The sequence below is a fragment of the Lissotriton vulgaris genome, unplaced genomic scaffold, assembly GCF_964263255.1.
Source record: "Lissotriton vulgaris unplaced genomic scaffold, aLisVul1.2 SCAFFOLD_303, whole genome shotgun sequence".
Classification (NCBI taxonomy): Eukaryota; Metazoa; Chordata; class Amphibia; order Caudata; family Salamandridae; genus Lissotriton; species Lissotriton vulgaris.
The window spans coordinates 682946-710355 of NW_028246227.1; the positions used below are offsets into that span (position 1 = coordinate 682946).

Sequence of the window (27410 nt, forward strand, 5' to 3'; positions counted from 1 at the left end):
CGTGCTGCAGCACACCGCCAGGCCGCCGTGCTGCATGACACCGCCAGGCCTCCGTGCTGCATGACACCGCCAGGCCTCCGTGCTGCATGACACCGCCAGGCCTAAGTGCTGCATGACACCGCCAGGCCTCCGTGCTGCATGACACCGCCAGGCCTCCGTGCTGCATGACACCGCCAGGCCTCCGTGCTGCATGACACCGCCAGGCTTCCGTGCTGCATGACACCGCCAGGCTTCCGTGCTGCATGACACCGCCAGGCATCCATGCTGCATGACACCACCAGGCCTCTGTGCTGCATGACACCGCCAGGCCTCCGTGCTGCATGACACCGCCAGGCCTCCGTGCTGCATGACATCGCCAGGCCTCCGTGCTGCATGACACCGCCAGGCCTCCGTGCTGCATGACACTGCCAGGCCTCTGTGCATGACACCGTCAGGCCTCCGTGCATGACACCGCCAGGCCTCCGTGCTGCATCACACCGCCAGGCCTCCATGCATTACACCGCCAGGCCTCCGTGCTGCATGACACCGCCAGGCCTCCGTGCAGGACACCGCCAGGCCTCCGTGCTGCATGACACCGCCAGGCCTCCGTGCTGCATGACACCGCCAGGCCTCCGTGCTGCATGACACCGCCAGGCCTCCGTGCTGCATGACACCGCCAGGCTTCCGTGCTGCATGACACCGCCAGGCTTCCGTGCTGCATGACACCGCCAGGCATCCATGCTGCATGACACCACCAGGCCTCTGTGCTGCATGACACCGCCAGGCCTCCGTGCTGCATGACACCGCCAGGCCTCCGTGCTGCATGACATCGCCAGGCCTCCGTGCTGCATGACACCGCCAGGCCTCCGTGCTGCATGACACTGCCAGGCCTCTGTGCATGACACCGTCAGGCCTCCGTGCATGACACCGCCAGGCCTCCGTGCTGCATCACACCGCCAGGCCTCCATGCATTACACCGCCAGGCCTCCGTGCTGCATGACACCGCCAGGCCTCCGTGCAGGACACCGCCAGGCCTCCGTGCTGCATGACACCGCCAGGCCTCCGTGCTGCATGACACCGCCAGTCCTCCGTGCTGCATGACACCGCCAGGCCTCCGTGCATGACACCGCCAGGCCTCCGTGCTGCATGACACCGCCAGGCCTCCGTGCATGACACCGCCAGGCCTCCGTGCTGCATGACACCGCCAGGCCTCCGTGCTGCATGACACCGCCAGGCCTCCGTGCTGCATGACACCGCCAGGCCTCCGTGCTGCATGACACCGCCAGGACTCCGTGCATGACACCGCCAGGCCTCCGTGCATGACACCGCCAGGCCTACGTGCTGCATGACACCGCCAGGCCTCCGTGCTGCATGACACCGCCAGGCCTCCGTGCTGCATGACACCGCCAGACCTCCGTGCTGCATGACACCGCCAGGCTTCCGTGCTGCATGACACCGCCAGGCCTCCGTGCTGCATGACACCGCCAGGCCTCCGTGCTGCATGACACCGCCAGGCCTCCGTGCTGCATGACACCGCCAGGCCTCCGTGCTGCATGACACCGCCAGGCTTCCGTGCTGCATGACACCGCCAGGCCTCCGTGCTGCATGACACCGCCAGGCCTCCGTGCTGCATGACACCGCCAGGCCTCCGTGCTGCATGACACCGTCAGGCCTCCGTGCATGACACCGCCAGGCCTCCGTGCTGCATCACACCGCCAGGCCTCCATGCATTACACCGCCAGGCCTCCGTGCTGCATGACACCGCCAGGCCTCCGTGCAGGACACCGCCAGGCCTCCGTGCTGCATGACACCGCCAGGCCTCCGTGCTGCATGACACCGCCAGTCCTCCGTGCTGCATGACACCGCCAGGCCTCCGTGCATGACACCGCCAGGCCTCCGTGCTGCATGACACCGCCAGGCCTCCGTGCATGACACCGCCAGGCCTCCGTGCATGACACCGCCAGGCCACCGTGCTGCATGACACCGCCAGGCCTCCGTGCTGCATGACACCGCCAGGCCTCCGTGCTGCATGACACCGCCAGGCCTCCGTGCTGCATGACACCGCCAGGCCTCCGTGCTGCATGACACCGCCAGGCCTCCGTGCTGCATGACACCGCCAGGCCTCCGTGCTGCATGACACCGCCAGGCCTCCGTGCATGACACCGCCAGGCGTCCGTGCTGCATGACACCGCCAGGCCTCCGTGCTGCATGACACCGCCAGGCCTCCATGCTGCATGACACCGCCAGGCCTCCGTGCATGACACCGCCAGGCCTCTGTGCTGCATGACACCGCCAGGCCTCCGTGCATGACACCGCCAGGCCTCCGTGCTGCATGACACCGCCAGGCCTCCGTGCATGACACCGCCAGGCCTCCGTGCATGACACCGCCAGGCCACCGTGCTGCATGACACCGCCAGGCCTCCGTGCATGACACCGCCAGGCCTCCGTGCTGCATGACACCGCCAGGCCTCCGTGCTGCATGACACCGCCAGGCCTCCGTGCTGCATGACACCGCCAGGCCTCCGTGCTGCATGACACCGCCAGGCCTCCGTGCTGCATGACACCGCCAGGCCTCCGTGCTGCATGACACCGCCAGGCCTCCGTGCATGACACCGCCAGGCGTCCGTGCTGCATGACACCGCCAGGCCTCCGTGCTGCATGACACCGCCAGGCCTCCATGCTGCATGACACCGCCAGGCCTCCGTGCATGACACCGCCAGGCCTCTGTGCTGCATGACACCGCCAGGCCTCCGTGCTGCATGACACCGCCAGGCCTCCGTGCTGCATGACACCGCCAGGCCTCCGTGCTGCATGACACCGCCAGGCCTCCGTGCTGCATGACACCGCCAGGCCTCCGTGCATGACACCGCCAGGCCTCCGTGCATGACACCGCCAGGCCTCCGTGCTGCATGACACCGCCAGGCCTCCGTGCTGCATGACACCGCCAGGCCTCCGTGCTGCATGACACCGCCAGGCCTCCGTGCTGCATGACACCGCCAGTCCTCCGCGCATGAGACCGCCAGTCCTCCGCACATAGCCCCAAGACCGCCAGTCCTCCGCACATAGCCCCGAGACCACCAGTCCTCCGCACATAGCCCCGAGACCGCCAGTCCTCCGTGCATGAGACCGCCAGTCCTCCGCACATAGCCACGAGACCGCCAACCCTCTGCACATAGCCACGAGACCTCTATTTTCCCTTTTTGTTGGTGTTGGTGTTTATAGGTGTTTATTCCATTATGGTGAGACCAGTGTTTACAAGTGTTGCAGTGTTTGATTTGTAATGATAAGTACTTACATTTTTTTTTCATTAAATTGGTGGGAGGGGGTCATGTAGTTTGACCTTTGACCTCTATTTCCACTGATCTAAGTGTTTCATAGTCATTAATCCATTACTGTTAGATCATTTGTTACAATTGAGGCATTATTGGAATTGTAAAGATGAGTACCTACATCCTCCTTAGTTACTGTGTTGGAGGAGGTTATGCTTTTTGACCTTTGACCTCTAATTATACATGTTTAGGTGCATCGAGGTTGTTATTGCACAACCCTTGGATCATTTGTTACTAGTGTTGCATTATTGTAATTGTCTTGATAAATACTTTCATTTTCATTATTTTAATTGGTGTTGGGGATCATGTCTCTTGACCTTTGACCTCTAATAACACTTTTCTAAGTCTTTCAATGTCATTAATGCATTACGGCTGGATTCTTCCTGCCCCTATGACCCCTTACACCTCTACTTACGTCTGCTATCATTGGTCTCTTGACGGCATCCTCCGGTGCCACGCCTGCAGACTTTTTATCAAAAAAAGAAACTCCATTGAGAAGCATTGGGCGCCTGGCACTTAATTGGCACCCTGCACATGGCCACCCCTGTGCCCCTAGTGGTGTATGTTTAGTTCTGTTTGAAGCTCCCCCCCCTGTGCTTGTGCTAACCCCAAAACTTGGGACCTGCAACCAATCTCCTTATCTGCAAGCAGTGTGGCTCTAGGCATTCCCAGTCTCCATTGGAAAGACCAGACTTGCTAGACCAGCATGGCCTGGCAGCATTTCTTGAGAGCCGGTGTGGGACGGTGGTCAACACAGGTTGCCAATGGAGACTCTTCGATGCTCTCCCATTGATGGAGGCTTGGGAGCCCCTGACTTCGAATGTTATTATTTGTCTGACAACCTACAGTGGGTAGCACAGTGGACAGCTGGTTCCTGCTGGGAGGAAACTTGCCTGGCGGGTAGATTTACTCCTAAAGAAGCATTACTAGAGAAGCTTCTGGCTTGAAAGGCTGACCTCCTACGGCAGGAGATTCTGTTGTCTGTGGTCCTGGAGTGTTGTGAGCGATTTCTACGACAAAAAGCTGAGAGCGCACTATACGGCCCAGAATTAACACTGTTAGGATTGTTTGTTGTTATAAGTTTACCCTTTGTTTTGTTGAATGGCCACTGCAATAGTTCCTATCTTAGACACATGTGGAGCACTGCAAAATGTCAAAACATATTATACAGTTTCCTGGTATCCTGGAAACTCCCTTAGAGGTATTTTACGCACAGGGAGAATAAATGACTAACATCTGGATGAATACGTCAGACAGGCAGAAATAGTATCCCATGGACACATGTGGAAACCCTATGGTATCACCAGCCGGGGTTGCATGTGTGGTCATATCTCATATTGGGGATAACTGTAAGGTGATTAATTAAATCCTTGTAAAGTGCTTTGAATATATGATTGCAATGTATATTGTAAAATGGCAATAAAGATATGTTAAAAAAATAACATTCTTGGCAGAGCCAGGGGAGACAAAACAAGAGCGAGGTTACCTTGAACCAACTGTCAAAAGCAGTGCTGTGGCTTTGCTGGCAGTAAACGCACCTCAGTGCGGGCATTAGCTCAAGGAAAGCTGCAGAGCATGTACCTACAAGCTGTCCCTAGGCTAAACCCTTGTAGGTGATGGTTGTTGAAGTTCTGGTCCACCTAGAAGGGGGAAAAGAGAGAGAGTGTGCCTACAACCTGTCCCTGTTCTAAACATTCATGGCAAAGTGAGGAGATACAAAACGAGAGGCAGGTTACCTTGAACCAACGGTACAAAGGGGTGCTGTGGCTCTGCTGGCAGCAAACGCACCTCAGTGAGGGCATTAGCTCAAGGCAAGCTGCAAAGCATGTACCTACAAGCTGTCCCTAAGCTAAACCCTTGTAGGTGATGGTTGTTGAAGTTCTGGTCCACCTAGAAGGGGGAAAAGAGAGAGAGTGTGCCTACAACCTGTCCCTGTTCTAAACATTCATGGCAAAGTGAGGAGATACAAAACGAGAGGCAGGTTACCTTGAACCAACTGTACAAAGGGGTGCTGTGGCTCTGCTGGCAGTAAACGCACCTCAGTGAGGGCATTAGCTCAAGGCAAGCAGCAAAGCATGTACCTACAGCTGTCCCTAGGCTAAACATGTGTTGTGGATAGTTGTCGAAGTTCTGGTCCACCTAGAATGGGAAAAAGAGAGAGAGTGTGCCTACAACCTGTCCCTGTTCTAAACATTCATGGCAAAGTGAGGAGATACAAAACGAGAGGCAGGTTACCTTAAACCAACTGTACAAAGGGGTGCTGTGGCTCTGCTGGCAGTAAACGCACCTCAGTGAGGGCATTAGCTCAAGGCAAGCGGCAAAGCATGTACCTACAGCTGTCCCTAGGCTAAACATGTGTTGTGGATAGTTGTCGAAGTTCTGGTCCACCTAGAATGGGAAAAAGAGAGAGAGTGTGCCTACAACCTGTCCCTGTTCTAAACATTCATGGCAAAGTGAGGAGATACAAAACGAGAGGCAGGTTACCTTGAACCAACTGTACAAAGGGGTGCTGTGGCTTTGCTGGCAGCAAACGCACCTCAGTGAGGGCATTAGCTCAAGGCAAGCTGCAAAGCATGTACCTACAAGCTGTCCCTAGGCTAAACCCTTGTAGGTGATGGTTGTTGAAGTTCTGGTCCACCTAGAAGGGGGAAAAGAGAGAGAGTGTGCCTACAACCTGTCCCTGTTCTAAACATTCATGGCAAAGTGAGGAGATACAAAACGAGAGGCAGGTTACCTTGAACCAACGGTACAAAGGGGTGCTGTGGCTCTGCTGGCAGTAAACGCACCTCAGTGAGGGCATTAGCTCAAGGCAAGCTGCCATAAACTTACAAGCTGTCCCTAAGCTAAACGTGTAGTTGACTATTGTTGAAGTTCCTGGTCCACCTAGGAAGGAAAAAAGGAAATGTCTGTAACCTGACCCTATGCTCCTCTTATTGTAAGAGTTAGAACTAGATCCGGATTCCTAGAGCGTATACCAAGATGCTTCCCGGGAGGTCCACAGATTTGGTATACCTTCTAGTCACCGACTTACCTGAATGATGTTTCTTTGGCAACATCCAACAGTCTTTCCAGCGTGACGTGATTTTTTATCTTCTTCACCTTCATCACAGTGTTCTCGTGAGTACGGTTTCCACCTTGTGAAGAAAAAACATAATTTAATGATTAAGTACTACAAGTCACACATCCCCAAATCACACCCATCCATTTATTTGCCCATTTACTATACAGAGTTGGATTGAAAGTAGCAATTTCAGAGGCAGAGCATTCTATCAGAAACTCTCATGCAGAACACAGTTAGTGAAACCATGTAGAGCTAAACCAAGGGCAATAAAATCACTTCCAAAAAGACATTGGTCACCCTAGCTCACCCCCAAATCAAATGCGACTGATTTTCCACTGGTTTATATCCACACACTTGTCAGACAAGACAGTATGCTTCTCTGTATCCTTTTCTGATAAGTTAGACTGCTATTTATTATGCAGGGTATAGCAGTTCCATTCACTCTGCACTGTCCGCAAGGTCACGCAAGGCTAAGCTCATTGTTTATCCAAGCTGAGATCAAAAGATAGTCACAGAACAGGACGCTGCTTCTAGAATAACTACCGATCTGACCATCCCCCTGACAACATGATACCAAGAGGCCAATGCTTGCTGGAGGTTCATCAAACAAGCCATGCAGCTAGAGGCCTGTGCATGATGTCAGATATCCATGTCATGTCATATTATCCCAGAAGGGTATTCTGGAGCTGAACCAGGAAATATTTAGGCCAGAGTAGGTGCTAGATCAAGAGCCAGGTCTTCACTTTCTAGTGGAATTCAAGCACGGAGGTGGTGACTCTGATGCACAGGGGGCGATCATCCCTGGCTTTAGGAGGGAGGAGAGCGCATGACTGCCAGATATGCTTCTGTATATGCAGGGGTGTGTGTGAGTCAAATACCAAGGTTCACAAACAGATAATAAGGAGTCGGGCCAAAAACTGAATTTCTAATGAGCGACTAAGAGGGGAAAACTGCAAAAGATAATAGTGAGTAAAAGACACAGAGAGAGCACCAAGGCTGTTTAGGCCACTATAGGTAGATTACAGTTGGAGAAATGAGCTGGTTAATTAGTGTGGTGCATGACTTACCTTGAGACTGTCTTTACCTGTGAATATGCCATCAGAACCCCAAACAACGCCATCCCCTTTCACAGGTGGCCCAAGAACAACACTCTACCAGCACTCTAAGAACTCTAAAATGCCTCTAGGCTCCCTCCACACAATTCTAACCTATACTTGTTAAAAGAAATGCTTTACAACTCCATCAGGGGCTGCAAGGACTATATAAATGCAAACCTTTTTCCCTCTTCTATCTCTCAGCTATTCTCCTCAATCAAAATAACTGACTAATATCCACCACTTAAATTACTTTCATATTTTACTATACTAATTATCCACTAATCCTTTATAGTTTCTGGAGTAGCGTGCTACTCGCCAAAAGAGCACTGCAACACCCCATATGGGGTAACAAGTGTTATATTATTGTAAACCTTTTTCCCTCTTCTGTCCCTTCGCCAACCTTCTGAATCAAAATAACTGACTAACATGTCCACCACTCAAATCACTTTCACATTTCACTATACTAATTCACCACTAATCATTTTTGGGTTCTGGAGTAGCATGCTACTCACTGAAAAAGCGATTTGACGCCTGGTCAGGGATAGTAAGCGCTAAATAAGTGCATCATCACAGTAGAGGTTAACATTACAATCAAATTCAGTCACCAGTATTAAACGTATTATCAGCTATTAAAAACTAACAGTGAAAATATATGTAAATACCTATTTCGCAATTAGCAGAAGAAAAATAAGTCATGTTGGTAATATAAGCATCGATGTAAAATTCATTCCCTGAAAGTCTCGGGAAGATTTGTCAAGCGGGGGCCAAGAAAAAAGTGAATGGACATTTGATATCATGTGAAGCAAAATACAGCTCGAAAAGGCGGAGATTGGCAGGAACAAACCTGGTATACAAATCTGGAGAGAACAGATCAAGCTGCAACTCAACGTTTGCTGTCAAACAGGAGGGTGAAGCAAAATATACTGCCATAATCTGGACTCCCCAAAATTTGAGAAAGTGATCCATACCCATAAAAAGAGTAAAAAGTACCATTTAGTAAATAGTGTGTAAACCTTCAGATGAACAAAAGCTTAAAGCCTTACAGAACTTTACCCCAGTATGATAAGCAGGCCTATACGATAACTCTCAGCAAGTATAACCTTACCTATTATTACAAAACCAACCACAGTCACATTTGTCACCCTCCCCCTAGAAACACTGGTCAAGAAACAAAATCAAGCGTCATCGCCAGGGAGCGTGGCTAGGAAAGGGAGCGTGGCAAGGACAGGGAGCGTGGCAAGGACGGTAGCCACGATGGCCGTGTGTCGTACAGGTACACAGCTGTGCTCGACATTGACCTCTCAACGTGATGTCTGGGCAGTGCAGATGGCAGAAATGCAGGGTTTAATTTGTAAAAAATAAGTGCCTCGGCCCTCATCAGGAGGTCACTGCAGCAGGCATCACACATTGACGCTGCCAATGATAGTACCAACACAACTACTAACCATCGCACTCCTACAAGTGTGACAATTCAGATTATTCCAGGCTCCAAAAGCTATGAGAAGTGCTTGTGTGGCAGGCATCAGTCATTTTGAATGAATATGAAATTAATAAGCTACTGTTGTTGTGCTCATTGTTAAATTAGGCAAAGAGCACCACCATGTGCCAGACTGACATAACTGCCGGTGCTGACACCGCCAGGCCTCCGTGCTGCATGACACCGCCAGGCCTCCGTGCATGACACCGCCAGGCCTCCGTGCATGACACCGCCAGGCCCCTGTGCTGCAACACACCGCCAGGCCTCCGTGCTGCATGACACCGCCAGGCCTCCGTGCTGCATGACACCGCCAGGCCTCCGTGCATGACACCGCCAGGCCTCCGTGCTGCATGACACCGCCAGGCCTCCGTGCTGCATGACACCGCCAGGCCTCCGTGCTGCATGACACCGCCAGGCCTCCGTGCTGCATGACACCACCAGGCCTCCGTGCTGCATGACACCGCCAGGCCTCCGTGCTGCATGATACCGCCAGGCCTCCGTGCTGCATGATACCGCCAGGCCTCCGTGCATGACACCGCCAGGCCTCCGTGCATGACACCGCCAGGCCTCCGTGCTGCATGACACCACCAGGCCTCCGTGCTGCATGACACCGCCAGGCCTCTGTGCTGCATGACACTGCCAGGCTTCCGTGCTGCAGGACACCGCCAGGCCTCCGTGCTGCATGACACCGCCAGGCCTCCGTGCTGCATGACACCGCCAGGCCTCCGTGCTGCATGACACCGCCAGGCCTCCGTGCTGCATGACACCGCCAGGCCTCCGTGCTGCATGATACCGCCAGGCCTCCGTGCTGCATGACACCACCAGGCCTCCGTGCATGACACCGCCAGGCCTCCGTGCTGCATGACACCGCCAGGCCTCCGTGCATGACACCGCCAGGCCTCCGTGTATGACACCGCCAGGCCTCCGTGTATGACACCGCCAGGCCTCCGTGCTGCATGACACCGCCAGGCCTCCGTGCATGACACAGCCAGGCCTCCGTGCATGACACCGCCAGGCCTCTATGCTGCATGACACCGCCAGGCCTCCGTGCTGCATGACACCGCCAGGCCTCCGTGCTGCATGACACCGCCAGGCCTCCGTGCTGCATGACACCGCCAGGCCTCCGTGCTGCCTGACACCGCCAGGCCTCCGTGCTGCATGACACCGCCAGGCCTCCGTGCTGCATGACACCGCCAGGCCTCCGTGCTGCATGACACCGCCAGGCCTCCGTGCTGCATGACACCGCCAGGCCTCCGTGCTGCATGACGCAGCCAGGCCTCCGTGCATGACACCGCCAGGCCTCCGTGCTGCATGACACCGCCAGGCCTCCGTGCTGCATGACACCGCCAGGCCTCCGTGCTGCATGACACCGCCAGGCCTCCGTGCTGCATGACACCGCCAGGCCTCCGTGCTGCATGACACCGCCAGGCCTCCGTGCTGCATGACACCGCCAGGCCTCCGTGCTGCATGACACCGCCAGGCCTCCGTGCTGCATGACACCGCCAGGCCTCCGTGCTGCATGACACCGCCAGGCCTCTGTGCTGCATGACACCGCCAGGCCTCCGTGCTGCATGACACCGCCAGGCCTCCGTGCATGACACCGCTAGGCCTCCGTGCTGCATGACACCGCCAGGCCTCCGTGCTGCATGACACCCCCAGGCCTCCGTGCTGCTTGACACCACCAGGCCTCCGTGCTGCATGACACCGCCAGGCCTCCGTGCTGCATGACACCGCCAGGCCTCCGTGCTGCATGACACCGCCAGGCCTCCGTGCTGCATGACACCGCCAGGCCTCCGTGCTGCATGACACCGCCAGGCCTCCGTGCATGACACCGCCAGGCCTCCGTGCATGACACCGCCAGGCCTCCGTGCATGACACCGCCAGGCCTCTGTGCTGCATGACACCGCCAGGCCTCCATGCTGCATGACACCGCCAGGCCTCCGTGCTGCATGACACCGCCAGGCCTCCGTGCTGCATGACACCGCCAGGCCTCCGTGCTGCATGACACCGCCAGGCCTCCGTGCTGCATGACACCGCCAGGCCTCCGTGCATAACACCGCCAGGCCTCCGTGCTGCATGACACTGCCAGGCCTCCGTGCATGACACCGCCAGGCCTCCGTGCTGCATGACACCGCCAGGCCTCCGTGCTGCATGACACCGCCAGGCCTCCGTGCTGCATGACACCGCCAGGCCTCCGTGCTGCATGACACCGCCAGGCCTCCATGCTGCATGACACCGCCAGGCCTCCGTGCTGCATGACACCGCCAGGCCTCCATGCATGACACCGCCCGGCCTCCGTGCTGCATGACACCGCCAGGCCTCCGTGCTGCATGACACCGCCAGGCCTCCGTGCATGACACCGCCAGGCGTCCGTGCTGCATGACACCGCCAGGCCTCCGTGCTGCATGACACCGCCAGGCCTCCATGCTGCATGACACCGCCAGGCCTCCGTGCATGACACCGCCAGGCCTCTGTGCTGCATGACACCGCCAGGCCTCCGTGCTGCATGACACCGCCAGGCCTCCGTGCTGCATGACACCGCCAGGCCTCCGTGCTGCATGACACCGCCTGGCCTCCGTGCATGACACCGCCAGGCCTCCATGCTGCATGACACCGCCAGGCCTCCGTGCTGCATGACACCGCCAGGCCTCCGTGCTGTATGACACCGCCAGGCCTCCGTGCATGACACTGCCAGGCCTCCGTGCATGACACCGCCAGGCCTCCGTGCTGCATGACACCGCCAGGCCTCCATGCTGCATGACACCGCCAGGCCTCCGTGCTGCATGACACTGCCAGGCCTCCATGCATGACACCGCCAGGCCTCCGTGCTGCATGACACCGCCAGGCCTCCGTGCTGCATGACACCGCCAGGCCTCCGTGCTGCATGACACCGCCAGGCCTCCGTGCTGCATGACACCGCCAGGCCTCCGTGCATGACACCGCCAGGCCTCCGTGCATGACACCGCCAGGCCACCGTGCTGCATGACACCGCCAGGCCTCCGTGCATGACACCGCCAGGCCTCCGTGCATGACACCGCCAGGCCTCCGTGTATGACACCGCCAGGCCTCCGTGTATGACACCGCCAGGCCTCCGTGCTGCATGACACCGCCAGGCCTCCGTGCATGACACAGCCAGGCCTCCGTGCATGACACCGCCAGGCCTCTATGCTGCATGACACCGCCAGGCCTCCGTGCTGCATGACACCGCCAGGCCTCCGTGCTGCATGACACCGCCAGGCCTCCGTGCTGCATGACACCGCCAGGCCTCCGTGCTGCCTGACACCGCCAGGCCTCCGTGCTGCATGACACCGCCAGGCCTCCGTGCTGCATGACACCGCCAGGCCTCCGTGCTGCATGACACCGCCAGGCCTCCGTGCTGCATGACACCGCCAGGCCTCCGTGCTGCATGACGCAGCCAGGCCTCCGTGCATGACACCGCCAGGCCTCCGTGCTGCATGACACCGCCAGGCCTCCGTGCTGCATGACACCGCCAGGCCTCCGTGCTGCATGACACCGCCAGGCCTCCGTGCTGCATGACACCGCCAGGCCTCCGTGCTGCATGACACCGCCAGGCCTCCGTGCTGCATGACACCGCCAGGCCTCCGTGCTGCATGACACCGCCAGGCCTCCGTGCTGCATGACACCGCCAGGCCTCCGTGCTGCATGACACCGCCAGGCCTCCGTGCATGACACCGCTAGGCCTCCGTGCTGCATGACACCGCCAGGCCTCCGTGCTGCATGACACCCCCAGGCCTCCGTGCTGCTTGACACCACCAGGCCTCCGTGCTGCATGACACCGCCAGGCCTCCGTGCTGCATGACACCGCCAGGCCTCCGTGCTGCATGACACCGCCAGGCCTCCGTGCTGCATGACACCGCCAGGCCTCCGTGCTGCATGACACCGCCAGGCCTCCGTGCATGACACCGCCAGGCCTCCGTGCATGACACCGCCAGGCCTCCGTGCATGACACCGCCAGGCCTCCGTGCTGCATGACACCGCCAGGCCTCCGTGCATGACACCGCCAGGCCTCCGTGTATGACACCGCCAGGCCTCCGTGTATGACACCGCCAGGCCTCCGTGCTGCATGACACCGCCAGGCCTCCGTGCATGACACAGCCAGGCCTCCGTGCATGACACCGCCAGGCCTCTATGCTGCATGACACCGCCAGGCCTCCGTGCTGCATGACACCGCCAGGCCTCCGTGCTGCATGACACCGCCAGGCCTCCGTGCTGCATGACACCGCCAGGCCTCCGTGCTGCATGACACCGCCAGGCCTCCGTGCTGCCTGACACCGCCAGGCCTCCGTGCTGCATGACACCGCCAGGCCTCCGTGCTGCATGACACCGCCAGGCCTCCGTGCTGCATGACACCGCCAGGCCTCCGTGCTGCATGACACCGCCAGGCCTCCGTGCTGCATGACGCAGCCAGGCCTCCGTGCATGACACCGCCAGGCCTCCGTGCTGCATGACACCGCCAGGCCTCCGTGCTGCATGACACCGCCAGGCCTCCGTGCTGCATGACACCGCCAGGCCTCCGTGCTGCATGACACCGCCAGGCCTCCGTGCTGCATGACACCGCCAGGCCTCCGTGCTGCATGACACCGCCAGGCCTCCGTGCTGCATGACACCGCCAGGCCTCCGTGCTGCATGACACCGCCAGGCCTCCGTGCTGCATGACACCGCCAGGCCTCCGTGCTGCATGACACCGCCAGGCCTCCGTGCTGCATGACACCGCCAGGCCTCCGTGCATGACACCGCTAGGCCTCCGTGCTGCATGACACCGCCAGGCCTCCGTGCTGCATGACACCCCCAGGCCTCCGTGCTGCTTGACACCACCAGGCCTCCGTGCTGCATGACACCGCCAGGCCTCCGTGCTGCATGACACCGCCAGGCCTCCGTGCTGCATGACACTGCCAGGCCTCCGTGCTGCATGACACCGCCAGGCCTCCGTGCTGCATGACACCGCCAGGCCTCCGTGCATGACACCGCCAGGCCTCCGTGCATGACACCGCCAGGCCTCCGTGCATGACACCGCCAGGCCTCTGTGCTGCATGACACCGCCAGGCCTCCATGCTGCATGACACTGCCAGGCCTCCGTGCTGCATGACACCGCCAGGCCTCCGTGCTGCATGACACCGCCAGGCCTCCGTGCTGCATGACACCGCCAGGCCTCCGTGCTGCATGACACCGCCAGGCCTCCGTGCATAACACCGCCAGGCCTCCGTGCTGCATGACACTGCCAGGCCTCCGTGCATGACACCGCCAGGCCTCCGTGCTGCATGACACCGCCAGGCCTCCGTGCTGCATGACACCGCCAGGCCTCCGTGCTGCATGACACCGCCAGGCCTCCGTGCTGCATGACACCGCCAGGCCTCCATGCTGCATGACACCGCCAGGCCTCCGTGCTGCATGACACCGCCAGGCCTCCATGCATGACACCGCCCGGCCTCCGTGCTGCATGACACCGCCAGGCCTCCGTGCTGCATGACACCGCCAGGCCTCCGTGCATGACACCGCCAGGCGTCCGTGCTGCATGACACCGCCAGGCCTCCGTGCTGCATGACACCGCCAGGCCTCCATGCTGCATGACACCGCCAGGCCTCCGTGCATGACACCGCCAGGCCTCTGTGCTGCATGACACCGCCAGGCCTCCGTGCTGCATGACACCGCCAGGCCTCCGTGCTGCATGACACCGCCAGGCCTCCGTGCTGCATGACACCGCCAGGCCTCCGTGCTGCATGACACCGCCTGGCCTCCGTGCATGACACCGCCAGGCCTCCATGCTGCATGACACCGCCAGGCCTCCGTGCTGCATGACACCGCCAGGCCTCCGTGCTGTATGACACCGCCAGGCCTCCGTGCATGACACTGCCAGGCCTCCGTGCATGACACCGCCAGGCCTCCGTGCTGCATGACACCGCCAGGCCTCCATGCTGCATGACACCGCCAGGCCTCCGTGCTGCATGACACCGCCAGGCCTCCATGCATGACACCGCCAGGCCTCCGTGCTGCATGACACCGCCAGGCCTCCGTGCTGCATGACACCGCCAGGCCTCCGTGCTGCATGACACCGCCAGGCCTCCGTGCTGCATGACACCGCCAGGCCTCCGTGCATGACACCGCCAGGCCTCCGTGCATGACACCGCCAGGCCACCGTGCTGCATGACACCGCCAGGCCTCCGTGCATGACACCGCCAGGCCTCCGTGCTGCATGACACCGCCAGGCCTCCGTGCTGCATGACACCGCCAGGCCTCCGTGCTGCATGACACCGCCAGGCCTCCGTGCTGCATGACACCGCCAGGCCTCCGTGCTGCATGACACCGCCAGGCCTCCGTGCATGACACCGCCAGTCCTCTGTGCATGACACCGCCAGTCCTCCGTGCATGACACCGCCAGTCCTCCGTGCATGACACCGCCAGTCCTCTGTGCATGACATCGCCAGGCCTCCGTGCATGACACCGCCAGGCCTCCGTGCATTACACCGCCAGGCCTCTGTGCATTACACCACCAGGCCTCCGTGCATGACACCGCCAGGCCTCCGTGCATGACACCGCCAGTCCTCCGTGCAGGACACCGCCAGTCCTCCGCACATAGCCCCGAGACCGCCAGTCCTCCGCACATAGCCCCGAGACCACCAGTCCTCCGCACATAGCCCCGAGACCGCCAGTCCTCTGCACATAGCCCCGAGACCGCCAGTCCTCCGCGCATGAGACCGCCAGTCCTCCGCACATAGCCCCAAGACCGCCAGTCCTCAGCACATAGCCCCGAGACCACCAGTCCTCCGCACATAGCCACGAGACCGCCAGTCCTCTGCACATAGCCACGAGACCTCTATTTTCCCTTTTTGTTGGTGTTGGTGTTTATAGGTGTTTATTCCATTATGGTGAGACCAGTGTTTACAAGTGTTGCAGTGTTTGATTTGTAATGATAAGTACTTACATTTTTTTTCATTAAATTGGTGGGAGGGGGTCATGTAGTTTGACCTTTGACCTCTATTTCCACTGATCCAAGTGTTTCATAGTCATTAATCCATTACTGTTAGATCATTTGTTACAATTGAGGCATTATTGGAATAGTAAAGATGAGTACCTACATCCTCCTTAGTTACTGTGTTGGAGGAGGTTATGCTTTTTGACCTTTGACCTCTAATTATACATGTTTAGGTGCATCAAGGTTGTTTTTGCACAACCCTTGCATCATTTGTTACTAGTGTTGCATTATTGTAATTGTCTTGATAAATACTTTCATTTTCATTATTTTAATTGGTGTTGGGGATCATGTCTCTTGACCTTTGACCTCTAATAACACTTTTCTAAGTCTTTCAATGTCATTAATGCATTACGGCTGGATTCTTCCTGCCCCTATGACCCCTTACACCTCTACTTACGTCTGCTATCATTGGTCTCTTGACGGCATCCTCCGGTGCCACGCCTGCAGACTTTTTATCAAAAGAAGAAACTCCATTGAGAAGCATTGGGCGCCTGGCACTTAATTGGCACCCTGCACATGGCCACCCCTGTGTCCCTAGTGGTGTATGTTTAGTTCTGTTTGAAGCTCCCCCCCCTGTGCTTGTGCTAACCCCAAAACTTGGGACCTGCAACCAATCTCCTTATCTGCAAGCAGTGTGGCTCTAGGCATTCCCAGTCTCCATTGGAAAGACCAGACTTGCTAGACCAGCATGGCCTGGCAGCATTTCTTGAGAGCCGGTGTGGGACGGTGGTCAACACAGGTTGCCAATGGAGACTCTTCGATGCTCTCCCATTGATGGAGGCTTGGGAGCCCCTGACTTCGAATGTTATTATTTGTCCGACAACCTACAGTGGGTAGCACAGTGGACAGCTGGTTCCTGCTGGGAGGAAACTTGCCTGGCGGGTAGATTTACTCCTAAAGAAGCATTACTAGAGAAGCTTCTGGCTTGAAAGGCTGACCTCCTACGGCAGGAGATTCTGTTGTCTGTGGTCCTGGAGTGTTGTGAGCGATTTCTACGACAAAAAGCTGAGAGCGCACTATACGGCCCAGAATTAACACTGTTAGGATTGTTTGTTGTTATAAGTTTACCCTTTGTTTTGTTGAATGGCCACTGCAATAGTTCCTATCTTAGACACATGTGGAGCACTGCAAAATGTAAAAAACATATTATACAGTTTCCTGGTATCCTGGAAACTCCCTTAGAGGTATTTTACGCACAGGGAGAATAAATGACTAACATCTGGATGAATACGTCAGACAGGCAGAAATAGTATCCCATGGACACATGTGGAAACCCTATGGTATCACCAGCCGGGGTTGCATGTGTGGTCATATCTCATATTGGGGATAACTGTAAGGTGATTAATTAAATCCTTGTAAAGTGCTTTGAATATATGATTGCAATGTATATTGTAAAATGGCAATAAAGATATGTTAAAAAAATAACATTCTTGGCAGAGCCAGGGGAGACAAAACAAGAGCGAGGTTACCTTGAACCAACTGTCAAAAGCAGTGCTGTGGCTTTGCTGGCAGTAAACGCACCTCAGTGCGGGCATTAGCTCAAGGAAAGCTGCAGAGCATGTACCTACAAGCTGTCCCTAGGCTAAACCCTTGTAGGTGATGGTTGTTGAAGTTCTGGTCCACCTAGAAGGGGGAAAAGAGAGAGAGTGTGCCTACAACCTGTCCCTGTTCTAAACATTCATGGCAAAGTGAGGAGATACAAAACGAGAGGCAGGTTACCTTGAACCAACGGTACAAAGGGGTGCTGTGGCTCTGCTGGCAGCAAACGCACCTCAGTGAGGGCATTAGCTCAAGGCAAGCTGCAAAGCATGTACCTACAAGCTGTCCCTAGGCTAAACCCTTGTAGGTGATGGTTGTTGAAGTTCTGGTCCACCTAGAAGGGGGAAAAGAGAGAGAGTGTGCCTACAACCTGTCCCTGTTCTAAACATTCATGGCAAAGTGAGGAGATACAAAACGAGAGGCAGGTTACCTTGAACCAACTGTACAAAGGGGTGCTGTGGCTCTGCTGGCAGTAAACGCACCTCAGTGAGGGCATTAGCTCAAGGCAAGCAGCAAAGCATGTACCTACAGCTGTCCCTAGGCTAAACATGTGTTGTGGATAGTTGTCGAAGTTCTGGTCCACCTAGAATGGGAAAAAGAGAGAGAGTGTGCCTACAACCTGTCCCTGTTCTAAACATTCATGGCAAAGTGAGGAGATACAAAACGAGAGGCAGGTTACCTTGAACCAACTGTACAAAGGGGTGCTGTGGCTCTGCTGGCAGTAAACGCACCTCAGTGAGGGCATTAGCTCAAGGCAAGCGGCAAAGCATGTACCTACAGCTGTCCCTAGGCTAAACATGTGTTGTGGATAGTTGTCGAAGTTCTGGTCCACCTAGAATGGGAAAAAGAGAGAGAGTGTGCCTACAACCTGTCCCTGTTCTAAACATTCATGGCAAAGTGAGGAGATACAAAACGAGAGGCAGGTTACCTTGAACCAACTGTACAAAGGGGTGCTGTGGCTTTGCTGGCAGCAAACGCACCTCAGTGAGGGCATTAGCTCAAGGCAAGCTGCAAAGCATGTACCTACAAGCTGTCCCTAGGCTAAACCCTTGTAGGTGATGGTTGTTGAAGTTCTGGTCCACCTAGAAGGGGGAAAAGAGAGAGAGTGTGCCTACAACCTGTCCCTGTTCTAAACATTCATGGCAAAGTGAGGAGATACAAAACGAGAGGCAGGTTACCTTGAACCAACGGTACAAAGGGGTGCTGTGGCTCTGCTGGCAGTAAACGCACCTCAGTGAGGCCATTAGCTCAAGGCAAGCTGCCATAAACTTACAAGCTGTCCCTAAGCTAAACGTGTAGTTGACTATTGTTGAAGTTCCTGGTCCACCTAGGAAGGAAAAAAGGAAATGTCTATAACCTGACCCTATGCTCCTCTTATTGTAAGAGTTAGAACTAGATCCGGATTCCTAGAGCGTATACCAAGATGCTTCCCGGGAGGTCCACAGATTTGGTATACCTTCTAGTCACCGACTTACCTGAATGATTTTTCTTTGGCAACATCCAACAGTCTTTCCAGCGTGACGTGATTGTTCATCTTCTTCACCTTCATCACAGTGTTCTCGTGAGTACGGTTTCCACCTTGTGAAGAAAAAACATAATTTAATGATTAAGTACTACAAGTCACACATCCCCAAATCACACCCATCCATTTATTTGCCCATTTACTATACAGAGTTGGATTGAAAGTAGCAATTTCAGAGGCAGAGCATTCTATCAGAAACTCTCATGCAGAACACAGTTAGTGAAACCATGTAGAGCTAAACCAAGGGCAATAAAATCACTTCCAAAAAGACATTGGTCACCCTAGCTCACCCCCAAATCAAACGCGACTGATTTTCCACTGGTTTATATCCACACACTTGTCAGACAAGACAGTATGCTTCTCTGTATCCTTTTCTGATAAGTTAGACTGCTATTTATTATGCAGGGTATAGCAGTTCCATTCACTCTGCACTGTCCGCAAGGTCACGCAAGGCTAAGCTCATTGTTTATCCAAGCTGAGATCAAAAGATAGTCACAGAACAGGACGCTGCTTCTAGAATAACTACCGATCTGACCATCCCCCTGACAACATGATACCAAGAGGCCAATGCTTGCTGGAGGTTCATCAAACAAGCCATGCAGCTAGAGGCCTGTGCATGATGTCAGATATCCATGTCATGTCATGTTATCCCAGAAGGGTATTCTGGAGCTGAACCAGGAAATATTTAGGCCAGAGTAGGTGCTAGATCAAGAGCCAGGTCTTCACTTTCTAGTGGAATTCAAGCACGGAGGTGGTGACTCTGATGCACAGGGGGCGATCATCCCTGGCTTTAGGAGGGAGGAGAGCGCATGACTGCCAGATATGCTTCTGTATATGTAGGGGTGTGTGTGAGTCAAATACCAAGGTTCACAAACAGATAATAAGGAGTCGGGCCAAAAACTGAATTTCTAATGAGCGACTAAGAGTGGAAAACTGCAAAAGATAATAGTGAGTAAAAGACACAGAGAGAGCACCAAGGCTGTTTAGGCCACTATAGGTAGATGACAGTTGGAGAAATGAGCTGGTTAATTAGTGTGGTGCATGACTTACCTTGAGACTGTCTTTACCTGTGAATATGCCATCAGAACCCCAAACAACGCCATCCCCTTTCACAGGTGGCCCAAGAACAACACTCTACCAGCACTCTAAGAACTCTAAAATGCCTCCAGGCTCCCTCCACACAATTCTAACCTATACTTGTTAAAAGAAATGCTTTACAACTCCATCAGGGGCTGCAAGGACTATATAAATGCAAACCTTTTTCCCTCTTCTATCTCTCAGCTATTCTCCTCAATCAAAATAACTGACTAATATCCACCACTTAAATTACTTTCATATTGATTGATTGATTGATGCTTTATTTCGATATGCACATATCATAAAAGCAGTACAAAAGATAAAAACAGCATGTCGAAAAAAGTAAGACTGTACATTTAGTATAATAATAAAACATGTTAGGTCAGCATAAATTAGATAAAAAGAGAATTAAATTGATATGGACAGTCTTCTAATTCTAATCAACCAAGCCCATTTTAAAAACTTAGCAACAGCACAAACAATGGGAGGGGCTGTGTTAGTTAAAAGAATCCGGAGTGCAACGGAGTGCTGACGAGTACCCAGTTCTCTGCAGATGGGACCAAGCCAACGTGATCTGGGGCGACCATAGTCCGGGCATTCAAAAAGAAAATGTGGCACCGTCTCTGGCTTATCACAACAAAGAGCACAGAAGCATGATATAGGCTGGGATTTATTCCACCTCGAGCAAAAGTCGGCCAAGGGTAGGGTTCCTAACCGAAATTTGATGTACAAGGACCTATCCATAGCCACTGATATAATGTCCATGTACGGCTCATACATGACAGCGTCTTTTAGCAGCAGAAAAGCTGCGGTGGTTTTGCAGTGCTGCTGGCTTCTCAAACGCTTCATACAAACCCACTCCCAGAAAAGTTTTTTTAAAGTCTCCTTCGGGGGAGCGGAGTGGCTATGCCAGCAAGAGTCCAGGCCTAGGTCCCCTAAAAGGTGTTTTATGTCCTTCAGCCATTTAATGCTACGCCAACCGTCAGAGTGCATCACCTCTGCCAGACCATTGGCATAGGATTTTAGCTCCGTGACCCTCCACAAACGTGCCCAAAGCAAAAGGGGTCGAAGCCGAGCCTGGTCCCTTATGGCTTTGCAGCCAGTGTCCATGAGCACTGGGATGGTCGGGCTACTCGATGGAATGGCAAGGAGATCCTTGATGAATTTATTTTCAGCCTTTCTCAGTGAGTCAACTTTGCCCGAGCCCCACAGTTCCGCTCCATAAAGTGACGCAGGGACCACACGTGCTTTATATATCTCAAGTAGAAGGGCAACACAATGTTTTGAAGAGTTGTTGAACTCCTTAAGAAGGGCGCCCCCCACCCTTTTGTGGGCCAAAGTCATTTTGTCAATGTGGGCAGTCCAGCTCATCACGTCGTTCAGTCGGATTCCCAGATAATCAAATTCTGCCACTCTTTCTAGAGGTATGGAGTTCAGAATGGGAGGGCGGCCAAGTTTGCGAGGTGGATGCATAACTAGGTACTTAGTCTTATCTACGTTGATGACAAGGCCCTTAGAGGTACAGAAGTCCTGAAAGCGGTTCAGCAGTGTCTGGAGACCTTGGGGGGTTTTAGAGATGAGGAGGGTGTCGTCGGCGAACAACAAGGTTGGAATTTTTACTCCTCCCAGGGTGGGAGCGTCTGCTGGTTCGCCCAGTAGGTGATCTACCACCCCGTTAATGTAGAGGGAGAATAAGGTAGGGGCCAGAACGCAGCCCTGCCTTACTCCCCTCTCGACCCTGATCTTATCGGTCTTTTCCCCGTTCAATCCCCATCTAACCTGGGCATAGGTGTTGGTGTGCAGGTTGATAAGGAGGTTTAGTATGTACGGGGGCATCCCTAAACCGTAAAGAACCCTCCAGAGTTCCTCCCTAGGTACCAGGTCAAAGGCAGTCTTAAGGTCAATAAAGGCCAAATAAAGACTGCCTTTGCCCAGTACCACCACCTTCCAGTATAATAACAAGAGCCTGAAGACCTGTTCGATAGTTCCTGTACCTGAACGGAACCCAGCTTGCATATCGGACAGGATGTGATTATCGTCCACCCATTGGGAGATCCTCCCCAAAATGGCTTTCCCCGCCAATTTCTGGCTTGAATCTATTAGGCTTATAGGCCTATAGTTCCCGGGTAGATCCCGACTGCCCTTTTTGTAGATGGGGACCACCTCCGCACCTCTCCAGGAGTCAGGCACGTGGCCTCCCCCAATGATTGCGTTGAGGAGTGCAGAGATTAGTACCCCCCATTCTTCCGGATAAGCGCGGAGGATATCCCCTGGTAGGCCATCCGGACCAGCTGCTTTCAATGGAACCAGGGTTTTAATCTGCTTTGTTACATCCAAAACAGAAAAAAGTTCCAGGTCACGAACTAGGGTAAAGGGTGGGAGGTTAAAAGAATCGTTAAGTGGGCCTTCAACAGCAGAGTAAAGTTTTTGGAAGTGAGAGAACCAAGTCTGGGCATTGATGGTACAGGTCCTCCGGGTATCTTCAGGACGGTTCCTTTTGCCCACCATGTCCCAAAAACCTTTGGCATCTTTCCCACGACTGGCAGCCAGGAGGTCCTGCCAGAAATTATCCTCCCACTCCATCCTAGCATTTTTTTGGCATAGTGCATAGTGTCTTCTTGCCTCCCTAGCCATGGATGGTAATTTGGACTTGACTGCCTCAATGAGGAGTGACTTCGCCTCCCTACACTTCTGATTGTACCAGCCCTGTCCCGATCGTGAGCCTGGTTTCCTTCTGCTCGAATTAGCTGGAACTACAAAGAGGTCACTAATAGCCTGAGTTATGACACAGTACCTGGGTGCCACCTCCATCAGCCCTTCCTCTTGGGGGTCGAGATTGACTAGGGCTGAGGCAAGGAGCTGCCTAATGGCAGAAGTTTTCTCCTCTGAAAGTGCCAACTTCGCCCACTTTAGCCGTCTTCCACAGTTTGTAACCACTGACAGGTCCGGGGCGGGGTTACTAGAAAATCTACTCGCGGTGATATTAAGACACCTGTAGGACAGGGTGAGGGACAGGAGATTGTGATCACTCTCAACCGATGGTACAATCACCATGTCCTCCACCATGCTCCACAGGTGTATGTCAAGGCGAAAATAATCAATCCGTGACATGTGCCCTGGCCTGTTGTAGGTGTGGGCCCCTGCTTTGTCGGACCTTGTCCTGCCATTGGCAGCCCTGAGACCAAACTCCATAGCTAGTGAGTTGATCTGGAGGGCCACTTCTGTCCACTTTTTAATAGGACTAAGCTCGAGGGGCGGAATCCCCCACCCACTATCATATTCCTCTTGGTCTGTTAGGATTTCAAGGTCCAGGGGCTCAAAAGTGCAGTTCAGGTCACCCGCCAACAAGGTACAGGACCTATGAGAAGATGAGCGGAGCTGGGCTTCCAGACAGGCTATTACTGGGGATTCTCTGCCCCCCTTTGTGCCTCGGGCGTAGATGTTGAAAATGTTTAAGATGACTCGGCCCTGGGAGTTTCTCAGCAATATATTAAGGAGATCCGGGCAATTGGTGTCCCGCTCCACCACCCTGCAATTGAGTTTTGAGGCCACCCAGATAAGTAGGCCACCTGAAGGGCGGCCCCTACCAGTTGCACTATGTACTGCCGGCAAAAAGTGGGTGGAATATCCCGCCTTGTGTAGGGGCACCCGACTCCAGGTTTCCTGGAACAGGCATATGGAGTATTGCTCCACAAGCTCGTTCCAGTCCGGCAGCGCTAGCTTCCTCTCGAGGCCCGCCACATTCCAGCTGAAAACCCTAATCGGGGGGTCCGTCACAGCCGTAATGCGACAGTCCTCGACAGGGAGCGGTAAGTCCAAAACACCCACACCAGGGAGGCTAGCCGGAAGGTTAAAAGATGCCCCGGTCTCCCCTTGCTCTTCTACAAACTCGGCCGTAGCCTGAATTTGCGATGAGGACGAGGAGCTATTGGTTTTAAGGTAAGGTATTGGCTCAACAGCAGGGCTCGAAGCCACAGGGACCTCCCCGGGAACATCACAGAGTCAGCAACCCCAGGATCCCCAGTTCGGTATCACTGGAGCTAGGAATAGCTGCTGTGGGAAAACTCCCGGGGGAGAGTGGCCGTGAACGGTATTCTCCACAGGAAATTGGCCCCCAGGACTGCTAGTGTGGGTGGATTGTCCAAGGTGAGAGGAGGAAGTGGTCGTAATGGACCGGGGGTAAAAGAATGTTAAGTCGACTACGTCGATACCGTTCCAACCGTGGGTTGTCCTTGGGAGCATATCAGATGGGCAACCCTAACATCTTGGAAATTTATCACCACGCAATCCCCTTCAAGAGATTTTTTCCCGTTTCCAATCCATCCCACCCTGCGTACACCAAGAATTATACCATCCACTCCCGGAGGCAAGGGCCTGTTGGCTCTCAGCCAGTGGATGACCTTATTCTTAAGTGCCTGATGGTTTTCCTGCTGGGTACTCCTGATAGGGGGGACTTTGGTGAGGATAACAACATACGGGTGGCACTCAGGGGGGAGATTAACTGGGGGACACTTTCGTCTAATATTCTGAGGAAAACCTGAAGGAGGAGGGTTTGTTGGTGGGACAGGAATGGGTATAGCCTTAGGAGTTGATGCTATACCGCCAGTTGTAACAGGTGAAGCGGCCCCAGGTTGCGAAGTTGGGCCCGTCCCTCCCTTCTGATGTTGCCTTAGGCCTTGAATAGGCGCCGAGGTTGTTACTACTGGGGGGGGGATAGCATGCACTTGGGCAGCATGGGTGGAGACATTCGGCCTTGTCTGCCTAGGGCCATCCTCAGGGGCAACCGAGATAGTATTCCCAGAGACTGGTCGCTTGGGCGGCCGTGGCAACTGTTCTCCTGAAGGGGGTCTCACTGGAACCTCTATCCTAGTGTTCTTATCTATCCTGTCTGTCTTATCCTCACTGAGCTTTGGCTGAAGTTTGAACAGGGTTTTAAGGGAGAAAAAATTGTCCCTGGTTGCCTGTTCAAAGCAGTCGAGCCTATCCCCCAACCTCTTAACTTGGTCAGTAAGTGGTACCAAAAGGGACCTGACCAGCTTCTCGATCGACTCCAGAGAGGGACCCACATTGGCTAGGTCAGGCGCTGATGGGACCAGCAAGGAAGGTAATACTGTGTCAGCTACAATTGGAGCGGTAATGGGAATCCCTGAAGATACAGGTCCTACGACGCCCCGGGGGAAAAGACCCCTCTGGGGCGGGTACCTGGCGTGCTTAATAAGCGAGGATGGACAGCCCTTTCGAATGTTAATTGCTCTTTTCCCCTTCCTTTTGTTAAGCCCCTGAGTAGATCGAATCTTAGGCGGAGGTTGTGGGTCAAGAGCAGGAGCATCAGGGCAATGTTGGGACTGGTTGCCAGGTGGACATGCTATGGAAGACTCGGTGCAGGGCTCTATAAGCACAGCACAAGGGCTGGTGGAGTGATTACCAGTCTGCGAGCTTTCTGCCCCATCTATACCACCCTCTAATGGTGCAATGTAAGAATCCCCAGGTAGGTCCCCAGGCAAGAGTGCATGGGGAATGGAGTTTTGTGAGGACAACACTATTGCTGGAGATGTGGTTTTGGAGGGAGGAAAGTCAAAAGAAAGGCGCCGTTCTGATATGGCGAGTTCATTGTCGATGACAGCCGCCACCCTAGTGAGGAATTTGTCCATAGAGCCAAACATAGTGCCCCCAGGGGCACTTTCACCGCCACCCCTCAAGGCCTTACCGGAACGTGTTGACATGCTGGGTTCCGGCCCCACAGTGAGGTGCCACGAACTGGGACCTGTACGGTGGGTGTCAGGGGGGTGGCCCTGCCCTGCCTCCTCCTGCCCCGGACGGCCACAGACGGCCCGCCCTTTGCCCGGGCTTCGCTCGGCGTCCCGCTCGCGTCCCGCTGAGCGTGAAGCTGTTCTTAAAATAGGGGGCGTTGCAGGCGGGGGCGTGTTTGATTGTGGGCGCGTCCGCCTGTGCAGCTGGGGAAGCAGGGACTCCTGGTCTTCCGAGTCCCTGCTTAGCGCCGACAAGATGGTCAGTCCAGGCGCCTCCCAGTGACAGCGCTTGGTTTTCGCCTCTCCCTCCTTCAAGCCGCGAAGCGGCACCCGCGGAGCGGGTGCGGCGAGAGGCAGCGGCAACAGGGGGCAGCCCAGCAGAGTTGGACCCGAGAGCACAGGGTCGGATGACAGCCTCCACAACTTCCAGGTGAGTCCCGCTGGGAGCAGAGCAACCCGCGCCTTTTCTCTGGTCAGGCGGGGGCGTGTCTGATTGTGGGCGCGTCCGCCTGTGCAGCTGGGGAAGCAGGGACTCCTGGTCTTCCGAGTCCCTGCTTAGCGCCGACAAGATGGTCAGTTCAGGCGCCTCCCAGTGACAGCGCTTGGTTTTCGCCTCTCCCTCCTTCAAGCCGCGAAGCGGCACCCGCGGAGCGGGTGCGGCGAGAGGCAGCGGCAACAGGGGGCAGCCCAGCAGAGTTGGACCCGAGAGCACAGGGTCGGATGACAGCCTCCACAACTTCCAGGTGAGTCCCGCTGGGAGCAGAGCAACCCGCGCCTTTTCTCTGGTCAGGCGGGGGCGTGTCTGATTGTGGGCGCGTCCGCCTGTGCAGCTGGGGAAGCAGGGACTCCTGGTCTTCCGAGTCCCTGCTTAGCGCCGACAAGATGGTCAGTCCAGGCGCCTCCCAGTGACAGCGCTTGGTTTTCGCCTCTCCCTCCTTCAAGCCGCGAAGCGGCACCCGCGGAGCGGGTGCGGCGAGAGGCAGCGGCAACAGGGGGCAGCCCAGCAGAGTTGGACCCGAGAGCACAGGGTCGGATGACAGCCTCCACAACTTCCAGGTGTATTTTACTATACTAATTATCCACTAATCCTTTATAGTTTCTGGAGTAGCCTGCTACTCGCCAAAAGAGCACTGCAACACCCCATATGGGGTAACAAGTGTTATATTATTGTAAACCTTTTTCCCTCTTCTGTCCCTTCGCCAACCTTCTGAATCGAAATAACTGACTAACATGTCCACCACTCAAATCACTTTCACATTTCACTATACTAATTCACCACTAATCATTTTTGGGTTCTGGAGTAGCACGCTACTCACTGAAAAAGCGATTTGACGCCTGGTCAGGGATAGTAAGCGCTAAATAAGTGCATCATCACAGTAGAGGATAACATTACAATCAAATTCAGTCGCCAGTATTAAACGTATTATCAGCTATTAAAAACTAACAGTGAAAATATATGTAAATACCTATTTCGCAATTAGCAGAAGAAAAATAAGTCATGTTGGTAATATAAGCATCGATGTAAAATTCATTCCCTGAAAGTCTCGGGAAGATTTGTCAAGCGGGGGCCAAGAAAAAAGTGAATGGA

General features: G+C 55.0%; 1 protein-coding gene across 1 annotated transcript in view; it reads right to left on the reverse strand.

Moving 5' to 3' along the window:
- The window catches only part of LOC147666025 (uncharacterized), an 89451-nt gene that overhangs the window by 56041 nt on the left and 6000 nt on the right, over positions 1 to 27410 (reverse strand). The window contains exons 2-4 of the mRNA XM_086949306.1: positions 18949 to 19051; positions 18501 to 18555; positions 6340 to 6442 (exon numbers count right to left, since the gene is read on the reverse strand). Coding sequence (XP_086805432.1) covers positions 6340 to 6442; positions 18501 to 18555; positions 18949 to 19051 — 261 coding nt within the window. The remainder of the gene's footprint in view (positions 1 to 6339; positions 6443 to 18500; positions 18556 to 18948; positions 19052 to 27410) is intronic.